The sequence below is a fragment of the Tachypleus tridentatus genome, chromosome 9 (assembly GCF_004210375.1).
Source record: "Tachypleus tridentatus isolate NWPU-2018 chromosome 9, ASM421037v1, whole genome shotgun sequence".
Taxonomy (NCBI): Eukaryota; Metazoa; Arthropoda; class Merostomata; order Xiphosura; family Limulidae; genus Tachypleus; species Tachypleus tridentatus.
This window is the reverse complement of record NC_134833.1, coordinates 165,828,118-165,846,810: the sequence shown is the minus strand read 5'-3', so window position 1 is coordinate 165,846,810 and position 18,693 is coordinate 165,828,118. Positions and strand designations below refer to the sequence as shown.

At 32.7% G+C, this 18,693-nt stretch overlaps 2 protein-coding genes across 2 annotated transcripts in view; one reads left to right on the top strand and one right to left on the bottom strand.

Annotated features, from left to right (window-relative positions):
• LOC143227570 (uncharacterized) overlaps window positions 1-18,693 on the bottom strand; it is a 434,192-nt gene that overhangs the window by 207,032 nt on the left and 208,467 nt on the right. The window lies entirely within an intron of this gene.
• Window positions 2,444-18,693, top strand: part of LOC143226876 (uncharacterized) — a 30,896-nt gene continuing 14,646 nt past the window's right edge. Inside the window, exons 1-2 of the mRNA XM_076458409.1 lie at window positions 2,444-2,559; window positions 4,384-4,542. Of these exons, the coding sequence (XP_076314524.1) occupies window positions 4,434-4,542 (109 nt within the window). The 5' untranslated portion in view covers window positions 2,444-2,559; window positions 4,384-4,433. The remainder of the gene's footprint in view (window positions 2,560-4,383; window positions 4,543-18,693) is intronic.

The following is an 18,693-nucleotide window of genomic DNA, read 5'->3' as shown; positions in this document are numbered from 1 at the left end:
ACTCAGTGCTTTTTGTGAAACCATAAACAATATTTAACATTTGGAAAGCTCTGACTTGAAAAATAACGATATTGCAATCATTGGTTTTCAATTTAGGCCTTATTATTGATAATGAAGCAACCATCTATTAGCAGTGCATTCAGGAAATCTTACATTACTTTGGAGGTTAACAGTCTTGCAAATTTGTTGCATTCCTTGCATTGAAGATCAATTAATTGTTATTAAGTGTGACACATTTTACCAAATTAATTGTTATTAAATGTGACACATTTTACCAGACCTCCCTATCCAATGAGGTCAGGTGGTTAGTGTTTGACTCGCAATCTAAGAGTCACGAATTCAAATCTCTATCTCATGAAACATACTTGCTCTTTGAGCCATAAGGTCGTTACGATATCATGGTTAATCCCACTATTCATTAATAATAGATAGAGTTGACAGTGGGTGATGATGACTATCTGTACCTTCCCTCTGGTCTTTCTCTACAAAATGGGTGATGACTAGCGCAGATAGCCCTCCTGCAGATTTGCGTGAAATTCAAAATAACCAAACAAATATCATCCAATGCCACAGAGAATAAGGAACACCTCTTTCTCCTAATAATTTGTTGCCCAAAAGCAATAACTCTCTTAACTTTAATAATCAAACCCACTTATATCAATCAGAATGTTGGCTTTGGTATTTTTAACGCTGGTAAGAGATTCCTTATCTAGTTTATTGAGAACTGCAAAATACATATCTATAACTTTTTCTTCATAGACAATGTAAGAAATATAAAGGAGTTCTTTACAGTGTTCAATGAACTGTGAACCTACAAAGAGACACAGCTAGATGCAGAGCAACCAACATTAGTAACAAAGAGGCATAGCTAGATGCAGAGCAACCAATATTAGTAACAAAGAGGCATAGCTAGATGCAGAGCAACCAATATTAGTAACAAAGAGGCATAGCTAGATGCAGAGCAACCAATATTAGTAACAAAGAGGCATAGCTAGATGCAGAGCAACCAATATTAGTAATTGATGAGATTTTGTTAGACGTTGAAGTTGAAGAGAAAACTCAACAGATCTCTCACAAAAGTCTTTGATGACTTGTGTGATCCACATGCATGTTTCAGCTGGTTCAGAGAGATTGGTTAGAGAAATTATAAGTTTTAGAACTACAAATGCAAAACATACAAAACTTTTTACTCCAAAACCCCCAGTTTAAAAAGCCTTTGAAGATAAATTTGGTGAAGATTCCAAACACCAACGTTACAAGATGGAGCATTATTCACTCACAGCTGACTGCAGTGAATAAATTTGATCCAGTGAAATTTAATCAGTTGTTCCATGATCATGACTTGTTACATTTGAATGTTTTTTTTACAAAAGATTAAGCTGGATTTTTTTCGTTGGGAGTAAAAGATACCTATAAACGTGGCATTCAGGCTACCTATGTGCCATAAGATGATCTACTCTTTCAAATATAATTTTCAAATCAATATAAATTACCGTCAGACGAAAAAAAGCAATTCACGACATCACAAACTTTTCTGTATGCAACTTGAAAGCTGTCGATTTGGCAACTCTTTCTGTGTTGCTTCTATTTGCTGGTGCAATAACATAAAGCGTTATTCAGATCATTACTTGTTATAACTGTGAAGAACTAATAATATCAGTATTATAAGTACTTTATCCACATATTTCATACTTTTCCACTAATGTTTCGTCATCTGTCACTTTTCCACCTGAAAAATCTGTTCACACTCCTCACAAAGAGCTAGAATGTTCAAAGAGGAAAATTGTGAGTTGCTTGTTGCTGATATATAATATTAATCATTGTTATTTGTAATTTTTATTTGAAAGTTTTAATTTACTGAAAGATTTGTTTTTGAATTTCGCACAAAGCTACTCGAGGGCTATCTGTGCTAGCCGTCCCTAATTTAAGACTAGAGGGAGGGCAGCTAGTCATCACCACCCACCGCCAACTCTTGGGCTACTCTTTTACCAAAGAATAGTGGGATTGACCGAAACATTATAACGCCCCCACGGCTGAAAGGGCGAGCATGTTTGGCGCGACGGGGGTGCGAATATTTAGATTCAGATTACGAGTTGCACGCCTTGACACGCTTGGCCAAGCCGGGCCCTTACAGAAAGAAAATGCCACTACAACTAAGGCCTAACAAAAACAATTTATTAATATAATGTTATCACCTCCAAAGAAAATTACTCAACCCTTGCTGGGCTAGATCATTCTAGAAATAATAATTAAAAAAACCCCAACAAAAACACAATATAAACCACAATTAATAAATAAAGAAATTAGGAAAAAGAGCCAGAACAACGTAACATTTAATTTTGAAATTAACAATAGTAAGACATTAAACTTTCTGTGAGAATCAACTATGCTATCGAGTAATACTTCTTTTTAACTATATCCCGTAAACTAATTTGGTTTCAAGATCAAGGATATATTTTTATTATGTAATTTGACCACTAGGTTGCATCTCATGCGACCATTTATTATTATAAATCGCCATAATCTTTCACAATATTAAACGCTGTAAATAAGATATAGGTATGTCTCGTGTTAATTTCGTAATAAATAAACAATTAATCAAAATTTAGATCGAAAGGGAGTAAGCACTATAAACTGCAGTTAAACTAATTTAATTAACAGAAGGATTAATAAACGAATGTTAAACAAAACAATAAAATGAAATTAGATCTCAAAAGTTTTAGAAATTCTTATATAACTGTTAAAGTGTCTTTTAGTTTTACTTTTCCAAATAAATATAGTGCTACCCTAACAGTAAGGAAACGTGAAAAACAGTAGGATGTAACGACTGTTATGTTGTTTTTTGTTTTTTTAAATTGTACTCATCATGTAGAAAAAGTAACCGTAGAAACCAGCTTTTATATTCAACTTTTAAGGAACTAAAAATTAGCTTGTTATGTATATATTTTTAAATTATTCACGTGGAGCTGAATTGTTTTTAACTTAGTTTAAAGAGCAACTTATTCCATAAGCTTATTACTAGTAGTATTACATCAGAAATAATTTTTAATGGAAACATACCCAGCATTTTGTAAATTTTAAAGTGAAGTTAAAGTTCTGCATATTCGGTTTCTAATGTTTTTAAAAGTGCAACAAAAATGAATTACTTGTTATCCACACTGAAACTGAGTTAAAGTGAAAATATATTTAAGTTCTCTTTAACCTATACCAATTTTCTTACATATTTCATCCTACGAATCATTATAGTATCCTCCCTCAGAAACACTTTCCCAATAAATCAGTATAGACAAGGAGACAAGAGCAGTACACTGTATTCCATGAGATATAACTAGTAAAGGCTTGATTGTTGTACCATGTCACGATCCATAGTTGTAAATAGACTAGGTTCTGTCTGCTATAGTGTACTGTGATATCTGTCAGCTTTAGCTGTTTTTAATTTTTGATTACTTAGCTTCTGTTCTGTAACTTCTAAGGGCAGAAACTCATGGTCTATAAATTCATGAGATTGTCTTGCTTTAGTTGTTATCTGTATTAGATAATGTCTACTGTACTAGAGAGGATATTGGAACAAGATATAGCGTGTGAGTTGAAAATTAGAGAATTAACATTAAACAATGTAACCAATCAATGTTACTCTACTTTACAAAATAGATGATAAATGTTGTAGTAAGCTTTCAGTAAGTATGGAAAAAAGTTTGAAATGTAAGTAAAGTATGCTTTGTAAAGTCATTAACAAAATTTAAAACTTTGTTGGATAGTTAGCATGATCTGAATAGGAAAAACCTTGTTTTACTATGTATTATTATATAGTGGTGATTTTAAATTTATATAGACAACTGATGTAGTTTATAATATTGGAACTGTTACTTATACATGTCTGTATATACAAGTACATGTGTGTGTGTACATGTGGAGAGTATAATGTTACAGTCTAGTTTGGCCAAGAAGTCCATTGTTATACTTAACTGTTATATATTTGTAATACATGAAACATTTTAAGGTTGAAATAAAATTATATTTATCATACATAAAATGTAAGTTGCTAAGTTTATATGGTATGATAATTTGGAGTTTAGTATTACAGTAGTTTTACTGTTGTTTTTATTTGTGTAATTTTTATATGAGGCTTATGTACTTAGTGGGTTAAAAACCTATTCGACAATCACATTTAAACTAGGGTAAAGCTTGTCTTGATTTGTTACTAGACTTTTTGTTTTAAAAACTGATGATATCAAACAAAGAGGACTTGTAACTTTTAGCCTAAAGATGTGAAGGAGTTTATTTAGATGTTATTAAGATAATTTTAATGTTAGTATTTGATTAAAACTTTGTAATATTTTTGCAGGATTCAAATATCTTAACTCTTAACATGTTTCTCTGTAGTCTAACCACAGGCTTTGATAAAGATACAAAGGTGAAGTTGTGATGTAACCATGGATGTATTAAAGATGAAAGTTGAACCATTTTCTGAACCTGAACAGGATGATTTGTTGGATATCAAATTGATAAAAAATGAAGATGAATCTTCTACATTATCTAATAGTAAGTATATATATTTAGAAGTTAAATGTTTAATGTTCTCTCAACACAATTAGTGTGAACGTTATCTGTTTAACAGTCTACATGAATTTTCTATTAATAATTATTAGATATTTTTTATTATAAATAGTTTGATTTCCACCACCAGGTGTGTATACCAGTAATATTAGTTTATACTTTCCTGCTTATTTTGATCTTTGATACACGTAACCTAAACTAATGATACTGGTATGTTTATCATCTATACCATCACCTGTGGATAAGGTTAAATCTGAGGTCTTTAAAATGTTAAATTAGTACCTTACTAACTGAACTAATATATTAATCTACTATGTGCTGTTAGTAAAGCACTTTATATCAAGTTCAAGTATACTTATATCATTTATAACTTTCTTCCATAGTGAATGTACTGGTAATAATATTGTCATTATAATTAGTAATTAACAACACATACATAGTTATTTACAACACATACATACATAGTTATTTACAACACATTAACAACACATACAGAGTTATTAACAACACATACCTACATAGTTATTTACAACACATTAACAACACATACATACATAGTTATTTACAACACATTAACGACACATACAGTTATTTACAACACATTAACGACACATATAGTTATTTACAACACATTAACAACACATACATAGTTATTTACAACACATTAACGACACATACATAGTTATTTACAACACATTAACAACACATACATAGTTATTTACAACACATTAACGACACATACATAGTTATTTACAACACGTTAACGACACATACTTAGTTATTTACAACACATTAACAACACATACATAGTTATTTACAGCACATTAACAACACATACATAGTAATTTACAACACATTAACAACACATACATAGTTATTAACAACACATTAACATCACATACATAGTTATTTACAACACATTAACAACACATACATAGTTATTTACAACACATTAACGACACATACATAGTTATTTACAACAGATTAACAACACATACATAGTTATTAACAACACATACATAGTTATTTACAACACATTAAGGACACATACATAGTTATTTACAACACGTTAACGACACATACAGTTATTTACAACACATTAACGACACATACGTAGTTATTTACAACACATTAACGACACATACTTAGTTATTTACAACATATTAACAACACATACATAGTTATTTACAACACATTAACAACAAACACATACATGGTTATTTACAGCACATTAACAACACATACATAGTTATTTACAACACATTAACAACACATACATAGTTATTAACAACACATTAACAACACATACATAGTTATTTACAACACATTAACAACACATACATAGTTATTTACAACACATTAACGACACATACATAGTTATTTACAACACATTAACAACACATACATAGTTATTAACAACACATACATAGTTATTTACAACACATTAACGACACATACATAGTTATTCACAACACGCTAATCCACCGCATACAGGTTATTTACAACACATTAACGACACACATACAGTTACTTTACAAACACATTAACGACGCATCATGTGGTTATTTACAACACCTTAACGACACATACTTAGTTATTTACAACACATTAACAACACATACATAGTTATTTACAGCACATTAACAACACATACATAGTTATTTACAACACATTAACAACACATACATAGTTATTTACAACACATTAACAACACATACATAGTTATTTACAACACATTAACAACACATACATAGTTATTTACAACACATTAACAACAAATACATAGTTATTTACAACACATTAACAACAAATACATAGTTATTTACAACACATTAACAACAAATACATAGTTATTTACAACACATACATAGTTATTTACAACACATTAACAACACATACATAGTTATTTACAACACATTAACAACAAATACATAGTTATTTACAACACATTAACAACACATACATAGTTATTTACAACACATTAACAACACATACATAGTTATTTACAACACATTAACAACACATACATAGTTATTTACAACACATTAACAACACATACATAGTTATTTACAACACATTAACAACACATACATAGTTATTAACAACACATACATAGTTATTAACGACACATACATAGTTATTAACAACACATTAACAACACATACTTAGTTATTTACAACACATTAACAACACATACATAGTTATTTACAACACATTAACAACACATACATAGTTATTTACAACACATTAACAACACATACATAGTTATTTACAACACATTAACAACAAATACATAGTTATTTACAACACATTAACAACAAATACATAGTTATTTACAACACATTAACAACACATACTTAGTTATTTAGAACACATTAACAACACATACATAGTTATTTACAACACATACATAGTTATTAACGACATATACATAGTTATTTACAATACATTAACAACACATACATAGTTATTTACAACACATACATAGTTATTAACGACATATACATAGTTATTTACAATACATTAACAACACATACATAGTTATTTACAACACATACATAGTTATTAACAACACATACATAGTTATTTACAACACATTAACGACAGATACTTAGTTATTTACAACACATTAACAACACATACAGTTATTTACAACACATTAACAACACATACATAGTTATTTACAACACATACATAGTTATTTACAACACATACATAGTTATTTACAACACATTAACAACACATACATAGTTATTTACAACACATTAACAACACATACATAGTTATTTACAACACATTAACGACACATACTTAGTTATTTACAACACATTAACAACACATACAGTTATTTACAACACATTAACAACACATACATAGTTATTTACAACGCATTAACAACACATACATAGTTATTTACAACACATTAACAACACATACAGTTATTTACAACACATTAACAACACATACAGTTATTTACAACACATTAACGACACATACAGTTATTTACAACACATTAACGACACACACAGTTATTTACAACACATTAACGACACACACAGTTATTTACAACACATTAACGACACATACAGTTATTTACAACACATTAACGACACATACATAGTTACTTACAACACATTAACGACACATACATAGTTACTTACAACACATTAACGACACATACAGTTATTTACAACACATTAACGACACATACAGTTATTTACAACACATTAACAACACATACATAGTTATTTACAACACATTAACAACACATACATAGTTATTTACAACACATTAACAACACACACATAGTTATTTCAGTGTAAAATTTGAGGTTTGTTTAATTGAACTATGAAAACTTTTTTTGTTATATAAGTGAAAACAAATTTTCTTAAAGTGCATTCCTTAAAATAATTTAGAACTAAATAACTTTCAGTTTAACCATAATCACAGCCTAAACTAGAATTTTATTATAAATACTGGAAACATTAAATCAAAATGTTAATTTTAGTTCCCAGTATAATGTTAACAATGTACATACAGCTTAGTTAGTTTTATTTGTAATAACCTGTAAACTGTGAAATACATCCTATAAGTGAATATAATACATGTAGTTTGAAATTAAACTTTAAATTTTATAATGTTAGCTATAGGGAGCTGCTATTTATGATGATTGGTAGAGACAAGGATACTTTATAAATACAAGTTGTTCAGTGAAGTTACAATAGTTAGTTTATGAGTTCAGTATCAGAAACATTGTTCAGAATTGGAAGTGAGATTTACTGTGTGTATTAAGTTGTAATTATAGCAAGGAAATTTCACAAGTAAGTTAATGAGTCATCTGTCAGTATTGAAACATTATTTATACTATTAATTTACAACTAGAAGTAAATATTAAGTCAGGATAAGTTATTTCATTATTTTTATGTTGATCGTTATTTTCTCCACACAATTCAAAAGAACCTGTCGAGTATCTTCTAAAAATTTGACAAGTTGTTATTAAATGTTACAGAAACAAAAATCAAACTTTATTAGTAGTTACATTCCTTTTAAAATAATTTTTCTATTTAATTTCAGTGACTTCTAGAATTTCCTAAGTTAGTATAATAACTATTTATATTGTAAAAAGTTTATAGTTTGTCTCTTACTTTATACATTGTTTAACAACTGTAATGAAATCATATGCATACAATGTAATTAAAAGTTGAAAAATATATGGAAGGAAATTAGTTTCTTAAAATTTGTACATATTGTAACAACTAACAGATATTTACAATGATTTATTATAACAGTCATAGTTTAACCTCTTCACATATGTTGTACCTTATTTATTTGTTTTTTATTTCTTTGTAAACCACAGTTGTATGTTTCCAGTATACGTCATAGTAAACACTCACTTCAAGAGTTCTTTCTTCTCACACCCTGAACTTCATCAGTTTTTATCAATCTGTTGGTTATTCAGAAACTAATTTATTTATATGTCACGTATTAATATATCTCAGAACTTCTACAATTTATTTGGTTTTCTTAGCTTCTCAACTTGTCCTGGTGGTTATGATCTTGGACTCACATCTGTAGTCTCCAGTTCACAGGTTCAAATTCCATCACCAAGTAGCCCAAGCTTTAGGTGTTGGTTAATTACTTTCATTGTAGTCTATAATTTAGAGACAGCTGGTGCAGATTAGAGATGTGAGCTTGTAGAAATTCCAGTTCAGTTAAATCATGGTTTGATTTTATTTTTAGAAACTGAGCTGTTGTTTCAGTTGTTTTTTTAAGCCTACATTGTAATATAGAGTAAAATGTTTATTCACGTGTATATAGTAAAACTAACAGAACCAACACTGGACACTGTAAGCAGATCTCTGATGTAAGAATTATTATATTCAGTCATTTTTCATTTACATCCTTTGTATTTTGTTTTACAGTAAAGATATTGTAGTGTTCTGATTGTTTTAATGTAGATAATAAAAGATAACTGTAATTTTTTATAAATTGATAATATTACAAATGTGTTTTAAAATATATTTATGGAAATAAATCTTTGTGATAACATAACTCAGAACCAATTGCAACTTACAGTACTAAATACAAAAATGTATTTGTCCTGAAGACAACAGGTCCATTTTTAAAAAGTTCTCAGAGTGTTTGGTTTTTATAATTTAAATCAAATCACTGTTTTAGACTATTTATCACTAATGTACTGTCTGAATGTTTAAACTTAGCTATAGTATTAACAAGTGTAAATGAACAATTCAGAACTGTTTACAGAGTTTGTAATACTTTAAAATATACAAATGTGTTAGCTTTAAGAATGCATTAGCTGTACTTAGTGCACTATTTATAAAATAACTTGAAGATTGTAACATATCAGCTACACAGCAAAGTTCAGCTTCAAGGTAGTTGGACACTGAATAATAAGTAAGTCTATTTTTCAAAAGATGTGATCACTTGGAACATACGTTGCTGATACTTGTAAACATATTTTACCTATGTAGTATAACCACTGTTGGGAAGTTGTAGATGTGTGACTTCTCTTCCCACTTTCAGATTTTCCATACAGCATGTGGGCTGATTCTTTCCAGTAGGTGTCTGTGACTTTTTGTCAACAATAAACAAATAGCACATGGTCCACTTGTTTTAAAATAACATATTAAAACATGTACACAAATGTTTGTTACACTGTTGTTTGTTGCAGTTCTATCCAGAACTTTAAATAATTGTCTTTTACATCAAAGTCCACACAGGGTGGTTCAGTTACTTTAGAACATCATTCACTAGACAAATTATTGTTTAGATGTTGTTTAATAAAGTCTTACAGGTTAACATCTTTAAATTGAAGTTGCTCAAAGTTTCTATATCTAGATACCAGAGTCAGTTGACATGGTCATATAGTGTTCTTGTAACTTCTGTGATGTTTTTGCTACCATTATGTCTGTATGTATGTAGGCCTAGATCCTAGTTTTATTCATGTCTCCTTCTACTGGCATTTTCCAGTGTACTTCCTGGCTGTCTCTTTAGTGTCAGGTTTTACTTCTGGGCCAGATTCTTTGTGGTAGGTTTGACTTTTTGGCAGTAAATTTCAACAATAAATGAACAGCAGACAGTCCATTTTTTTTTCTGAATTATATATTAAAACAAGTCAACTGTGTATCCAAATGTTTGTTCGACTGTTGTCTAATGTTATACAGTTGTATTTAGTGCTTTTAATCATTCTCTTTTATATCAAAACTTTGCACTGGTTGATTCAATCACTTTAGAACCCAATTGACAAGATAAACTGTTTTTCTGTACTCTATATATGTGTTAAAACGACTGGTACGGGTAGAGAAAGCTCTATGTAGAGGAGAGAACAAGGTTTCGAAGTTCTTCAGTCATCGTCAGTCCATACTAGCCATTTTTACACACACATTTTTCTCTAGAAGTGGGTTTTCTCATCATCACAGATTTTCTCTACTCTGTTAATACAATACAAACTTTGATAATTTCACTTTACCAAATTGCCAAAATACTATAAATCTTTAAACTCATAATTGCAAAGGCTAGAACTAGCATCAAACTAATTTTTTGTATATTTATACCCTGACAGAGGTCTAGAATATCCAATACACTGTCAGATATTATGATTTAGTAATACTCAAGTAACATGAGAAGGAACAAAATGGAATGTTCTAGTAACATGATGTAATAACTGAATAATCACAAATTCCTAACTATTGGATTATAAAACATATGATTTGTAAACAGTTACATAAACACACCTGTGATACAATATCATTTCTAAACAAATAATGGCTAAATTTACCACTTCAGCTATATCAACTTATTAAATGATAACACTACATTAATCTTAAGTCTAAACAGTTCTGTATGTTAACACCCACCATTCAAAAGGTGGTGACAATGATTCTATCAGTGGCTCTTAAGAATATAGCATGTTGCATCTTTTCATGGACTTTGTTCTCTGCTGCCCTGTTGCCTTTCTAATAAAATATGTTTGAATGTCCACCATGGTTCCTGTTACTGAGACCACTGATTCATTGGAAGCATGTCTACTTTTGTCTGAACTGGTTGGGTCTATGAAACAAGGTTTAATAGTATTCTCTTAGTTTGAAACCAACAATATTAAAAACCTTTCTAGCTTTACCTTCATCAGTAGATGAAACTAACAGCTTAAATCTAGAGTCAAGGTACAGTGAAGTATAAAACATTTTATCTGTTCATAGTGTGGTCTTGGTATTTTGATGAACCATCTTTGTAGTGTTGAATATTTTTTAACAAAGTGCATTTAGAATAATAATCATTGACAGGTTACACAATTTTGATCTATATGTAATAGTTGTCACCTCTTCAAATATCTTCAGTACTCCCATAAAGTTCTGTGCTATTTGAGTTTTTACACATATGCAACTTTATCAGAAGATTCCAGTTTGACTCTAAGAGGTTTCTCTAGTCTTTGTATTACATAGTACATTGATTTTCATTTAGTAGGATACTGAGACATTAACTTGTGTTGTAGAACATTCATGTATCTCTGTGTTTCACTAAGCCTGCATATCTTCAGTACTGTGACTGAAATGAAACACAGTATGTGTTACTTTTTCTGTCACTGATAGGAAGCTATGAAACGTTTCACAGTAATTTGCAACGTGTCTGTACTAAGTATTTCAAATGTCTACATTGGTAGCCCTATACAAGCAGCCTTTATCTTGGTAATAAACCTGTTACAACAAAAATATAATAGCATTTTTTTTTGTTATCAGTTTACAATGAATACTTGTTTTGTTTATGGCCGTGTGTCTCTCAGGCATGGACGTTACAACATTTGGGTGATTATGTGCACTTTCAAAACATGTTTAGAGCAACTTGTAATGTGTTGGCCTTTACATGTTACTGAATGTGATTAGGTCAGGGTTAGAACTGTCTTATAAACCATCTTAGTCACTTCCTGTTAATTAACCAAACTGTTACATGGTTAATCAGTGTAATTTTCACATCATATTTGATACAGTAACTTAGATAACAACAGTTACATAACATAAGAAACACATTCTGGGGCTAGAGAAATCACAGCATTTGTTCTATATTTCTAGGCTTTGCATGCTTTGACTACTTTGTGTGGCTATACACTAACATAATATGACACCAACAATTCACTAGTAGTAAGTACATTGTATCTTATTTGTGATGTTGAATTACTCCTGTTGGTTGTTATCCTAGTTTTTGTCATGACCTTTGTGATACAATTTTCATCCTTTACTTTCATGTTCTTACTAACTGTGGTACATTTTTATACAAGTACATTTTAGTTCAAGGTTTACCTTTGATTTTGTCCAGATTGGCCTTGGTTTTACCTTTTTAGATTTTAATGAAGTTTCTCAGTAATATTTCCCATTGTTTTGTTTTGTTATTGGATTTTTTATTATCATGTTTTATTAATATTTTTACCATAATTACTGTTACTTGTTTGGTGTAGATTTTGTACCACTAAATACCAACAAACCACAAAGTTGAGTCCCAACAATTTATTGTTTATTCTACTTTTATAGTTGTTTTTGGTCTTTAATTAAATTTTGAACCACCATAAAGTTCACAATACTGATATAATTAATACAGATAATCATACACTTTGTATTACTAAAGTGAATTAATCTTTCCCTGTAATATCATGTTCCATATAAGTTTTGAGTCTTATTAAAAATTTAAACTGAACAAAGTGTTAATTTAACTACATTAAAGATGTCCTTCAAGTAGTTTTGTGTGAAATTCAGCAAGCATACAAACAATCATTTTGAAACAGAACAACATAAACAACAATCTGCATAATACTTGTCCAAATAGCATAATTAATTTTTGTAGATAACAAACATTGTTTTTATTGGTTATAAACCTGTCCAACAAACATGTACACATGGTTTAGATGTCTCCTGTTAAAGCTGTGGCATTGTTAGAGGAACCTCTTTTGGATTTTGCTAACTTGTTGCTAGATCAGCAAGTGATGAAGATAAGTTGTGTATTTATATGTAGATATTTTGTATTTATATAAGTTATTTTTGCACTGAAACTAATATTGAGGAAGATTAAAAACCTTTAATGTTTATATTTCTGATGTGTTGTTGTAGGTTTATCTAATTTTGTTCATTTGACTGAACATTCCTTTTATTCTTAGATTTCATATAGATGAGCAGATTTATGTGGATTACCTTGTGATACTTACAGCTTCCTCATTTTTAATAATGAAATGTTTTCTTTCTGTGATGTTATTTGTCTATGGGAAGATTGGTTTCAAAACCCTTGGGTTTACCACTTTCTATGGTTTTGGCTTTTTGATGCATTTTTACTGTCTTTTTCTACAATCCTTTTAACCTACTTCATTCTTTCACCCACAGGATCCACTTTGTCTGTAAAATATTTTAATGTATGCTTTTGTGATACTGATTTGTCAGTCTCAGGTTTTTAACTCTATTAGTTTCCTGTTCCAAAGTGATGAAGATCTGTGATTGGTCTGTTCTTTTATGACCCTCAATATGGATTCCTGTACATGGTGAGGGGACCTCCCAGGGAGTTCTGTTCTCTCAGTTTACCTCTGATGGGACCTAAACATCCACCCACATGTTTGTCAATTGTGAAGGGGAGGAGAGGATCCTGGTGGTTGAGGGGTCCAATCCTACAACACTACTTTGGCCTTGGGGTGGCCTTGCTAGGGTCAGTTGGCTTGTCCACTTGAGCTAGGGTCAACCAAATACCAGTGTTAGATGTTCTCAACAAGTGCTGAGGACATTGTATCACATGCTGGTGTTTGATATAGTGCTCATGAAACCCTAGTGTTGCTGCAGTGTCCTTGTTTGACACTGTAGTGCATCCCCTTGTAGGGCTCCATGATGGGTGGGATCAGTGAGCACCGAAATATTATTTTTTATTATGGATCTTCCAAATAAAAACTTAAATAAAATAGTGACAAAACAGTCCATTGGTAAAGGACCATGTCTTGAAGATTCTGAGCAGCAGTCTTCAACATCTGTAACACCTGTACCTCATTTTCTTATACTACATTCTCTCTCAGACAAACCTTAAGGGCAAATGTCTCCCTTTTTCATTCAGAAGGAACTAGAGGGACTTGCTGGCTCTTCAGAGTCAGTGAAGAAGCTTTGCTGTGGTGACATATTGGTGGAAGCATCCACATATAAACACAGTGAATTCCTCTTACATTCATAGACAATTGGGGATATAACTATTGAGGTTAAACCCATGCTACTTTGAATTCGACACAAGTAGTTATTTTTGAGAGGGATTTGAAGAACATCCCAGAGTCAGAGATTCTCACTAGTTTCTCCACCCAAAGAGTTTCTGCAGTGAGGCATATCTCCTCTCACAGAGATGGAATTATGATGTCGACCAATGTCCTCATTTTAACAATTACATTACCTCGTTCACCTACCACCATCAAGACATGTTATCTTAATTGAAGGATATAGCCATACATTCCAAACTCTCTCAGATGTTTCCAGTGTCAGAGGTTTGGTCACTCAAAGACTTCATGTTGTGGTTCCTTGACGTGTGCTCATTGCGGTGGCAAGGACCACAATGCCTATGAGTGTGAAATGGACCCTTATTACATCAGTTGAAATGGTTCTCACCTGTCCTACTTGTGTTTTTGTCCAAAATGGTTGGAATAAAGAGGTGTAGCATTTGAAAATGATTCAAAACATTACTTACCCTGAGCCTTGAAAGTTGCTGTCCACTAATTCATCTTGGCTGTATGTTGCTGTACTTTGTTCCACTGTTACAGGAGAAGTGCAGACAGATCTCATTGTGCCTCCAAAAGAATAGTTCTCAAACCAAATGAAACGTCTTTTTTACCTCTATGGTTAAAAATGTGATGAATCAATGTCAATACCCATCTCTGTCCCTAACATACATTCCAGCAAACCCCAAGATCCACTTCCTTTGGTTCTGGGCATTTCCTTGGATACATCTTCTTCTCCCACCCAAGACACAAAATGATCATTCGTTCATATCCTCAATTGCTGGAATCCTTTTCCAACAACAAAGACCTGCCCAATCTACCCAGGGTAAGATCCTTGGAGGTTGAGAGACTTTCCTTGAATAAAGACAATAAAGTAAAAAGATGTGGTCATAAACAGAAGGACTATCCACCCAGTTTGTGTACACATAAATAAAAATGGTCACCCTGATACAATGGAACTGTTGAGGTTTATATTCTAATCTGGATGACATCAAAGCACTGATTGCTTCCTACCATTCTCTGTCTTTCCTTATAGGAAACATTTATGAAACCTGCCAATACAGTCACTTTTTGCAAGTTTTCTTTGTACAGTAATGACAGGCTGTGTGATGGATGGGTGGCACTGTTAGTTGATCAGCATGCACCCATCCTGTCTTTGCCACTCAACACATCCTTGGAGGTCATAGCCATTCGTGTTGCCTGGAGAGACCTATGATTAGTCAGCCAATGATGCTCTCATTGAACAGTTGCCATGTCTCCATTTTCAATCCTGGGGGCTTTAATGGACCTCATCCCCTCTTGAGAAGTGCTAATATTGATGGGAGGGTTTGCTCTCTGATCACAACCTTTCTCTTTTCAGTACTGGTTCTTCTACTTATTTTCATGCACCTAGTCAGTCCTTTACTGCTATTGATCTTTCAATTTGCTCCCCTTCATTATTCTCCCATTTTTCATGGAGGGTTGACAATAATCCACGAGGCAGTGATCATTTTCCTATAATTTTGAAGGAGACTGGCCATGGTCAATGCCACCCAACCCACATGTCTCGATGAAAGCTGGATAAAGAAAACTGGCCCTCTTTCTGCTCTTGCAGTACTTGATCCTGCCATCAATAGATGACTGTGTGGCAGCAGTAACTGACTGTATTATACAAGCAGCTGTTCAATGTATTTCTAAAAACTCAACACATTTTCCACAATATCCTCATCCATGGTGGAATCCTGCCAGCCACATGGGACGGAAGGCTCAAAAATGAGTCTAGGATTCTTTTTGTAGTTATCTCACACTTTCCAGCAAGCTCATGCACATGCTAGGTGGTTAGAACATCAAAGCCAGAAGAACTCTTGGATTACGTTCACAACCAGCATATCTTCTACCATCAATTCCTAAGTCATATGAGACAAGATTCAAAAGGTCAGTTGGCAATATAATTTTGTCCCCCTTTTGATCTTGCTCTCTGATGGCCAGGAAGTAGCTGGTACCCAGAGAATTGCTTATACTCTTGGTGAAAGCTTTTGCTTCATCCTCCACCTTCTTAGCCATCAAGACTTGGGTGGAGCAGTCACTTCTTTTCTTTCGAGCTGATTGTCTCTGTGACTACAATCATCCCTTTACACTGGTGGAACTCAAACTGGCCCTTCATATGTCTAACAGTTCATTGGTCAGGCCTGATGATGTACACAATGAAATGCTGTGCCATCTATCTCCTGCTTCTCTTGCTATTCTTCTGATTGCTTTTAACCGTATCTAGCAGGAGAATGTTTTTCTTGATGCCAGGATATTGTTCCATCTTTTTCTAAGGCAGGGAAGGATCCCAAGATTCCTTCAAACTAGTGCCCAGTTGCTTTGATGAGCTGTCTCTTTAAGACCTTAGAGAGGATGGTTAATGTTAATGCTCTTCTTGTTTGGTTCCTCAAATCAACCTCCTTTCACTTTGACTTGAAACATATATATCAGAGAAGACTTTCTCAAATAACATCATGTTGTATCAATATTCTTTGATGTTGAGAAGGCTTATGATACAACATGGAGGTATGACACTTTGTGAGTCCCCCATTTATATGGGTTAGGTGGCCATTTGCTCATTTTTATTTAAAAGTTTTAATGGATATGTTATTTCAAGTTCATGTGGGTTTGGCACTTTCCCATTCCTTTTTAGAAGAACTTGGAGACCCTCAGGCCTGTGTCTTCAGTGCCACACTTTTCAGAATAAAGATTGATGCCACCACTGAACAACTCCCTCTTACTGTTGCAAATGAGCTCTATGTAGATGACTTTCACTTCTCGTGCCAGTCATCGAACATGAGGTATATTGAGCAACAGTTATAGGCTGCCCTCAGTCATTTAGTGAATTGGACCACAGCAAATGGTTTTAAATCCTCTCTCTCTAAACCGTTTGGATGCATTTTTGCTGCTAATGGGGTATTCACTCTGATCCTAAGCTCCATATCTGTGAAGTTGTGCTACCTGTGGTCTCAAAGATAAAGTACTCGGGGCTTATCTTTGACTGTAAGCTCACCTTTATACCACACATTAAGCAGCTACAGGTAAAATGTACAAGAGCACTGAACATCTTCCATTTCCTCTCTTCCACCACTTGGGGAGTAAATTGATGTTCTGTGCTAAAGATATATTGTGCTCTTATTTGATTGAAACTAGACTTTGGATCACTGGTCTATGGCTCTGCCAGGGCCTCAGCATTGACAATGCTGAACCCTGCTCATTAGGGACTTTGGCTCTGCACCAGGGCTTTCTGCACTTCCCCAGTTCAGAGTTTATACAGAGAATCTTATGGACCTCCTCTACACCTCTGCTGTTTGCAACTGTCTTTACTGTATGCTTTGAAACTTTGATCCTTACTACAGTATCCCACCTGGGGTTGTGTTTTACTTTGTTAGTGGGCCATCTTTTTTCAGAATGGATGATCTGCCATTGCTTCTTTTGGCCTTCATATCCAGGTGCAGTTGGATGAATTGGGTCTGTCCTTGGATAACATTGCTGTATCCACTGGTCAGCCCATCCTACTGTGACTTATTACAATCCACAAATGTGACCTTTCTTTAAGTCATCAGAGAAAAGCAGATACTCCTAATTGGAAATACTGTTTGTTATTTGCTGAACATCTTTCAAACCATCCTTCCATTCCTATTTATATGGATGGTACAAAATCAGGTGACTGTGTGGGCTCTGCCATGGTTTGTTGTGGTTTGGTTGTTGTTTGCAGAATCTCCTCCACAGCTTCGGTGTTCACTGCTGAACTGTATGCCATTTCTCTTGCCCTGGATCATATAGAAGCTAAGCAGCATTCAAATTGCACTGTTTATACTGACTTGGATATCTTTTGTAGGTATCCCACACTTTGAAATCACATTGCTTCTCAATGGACCTGTGCATAT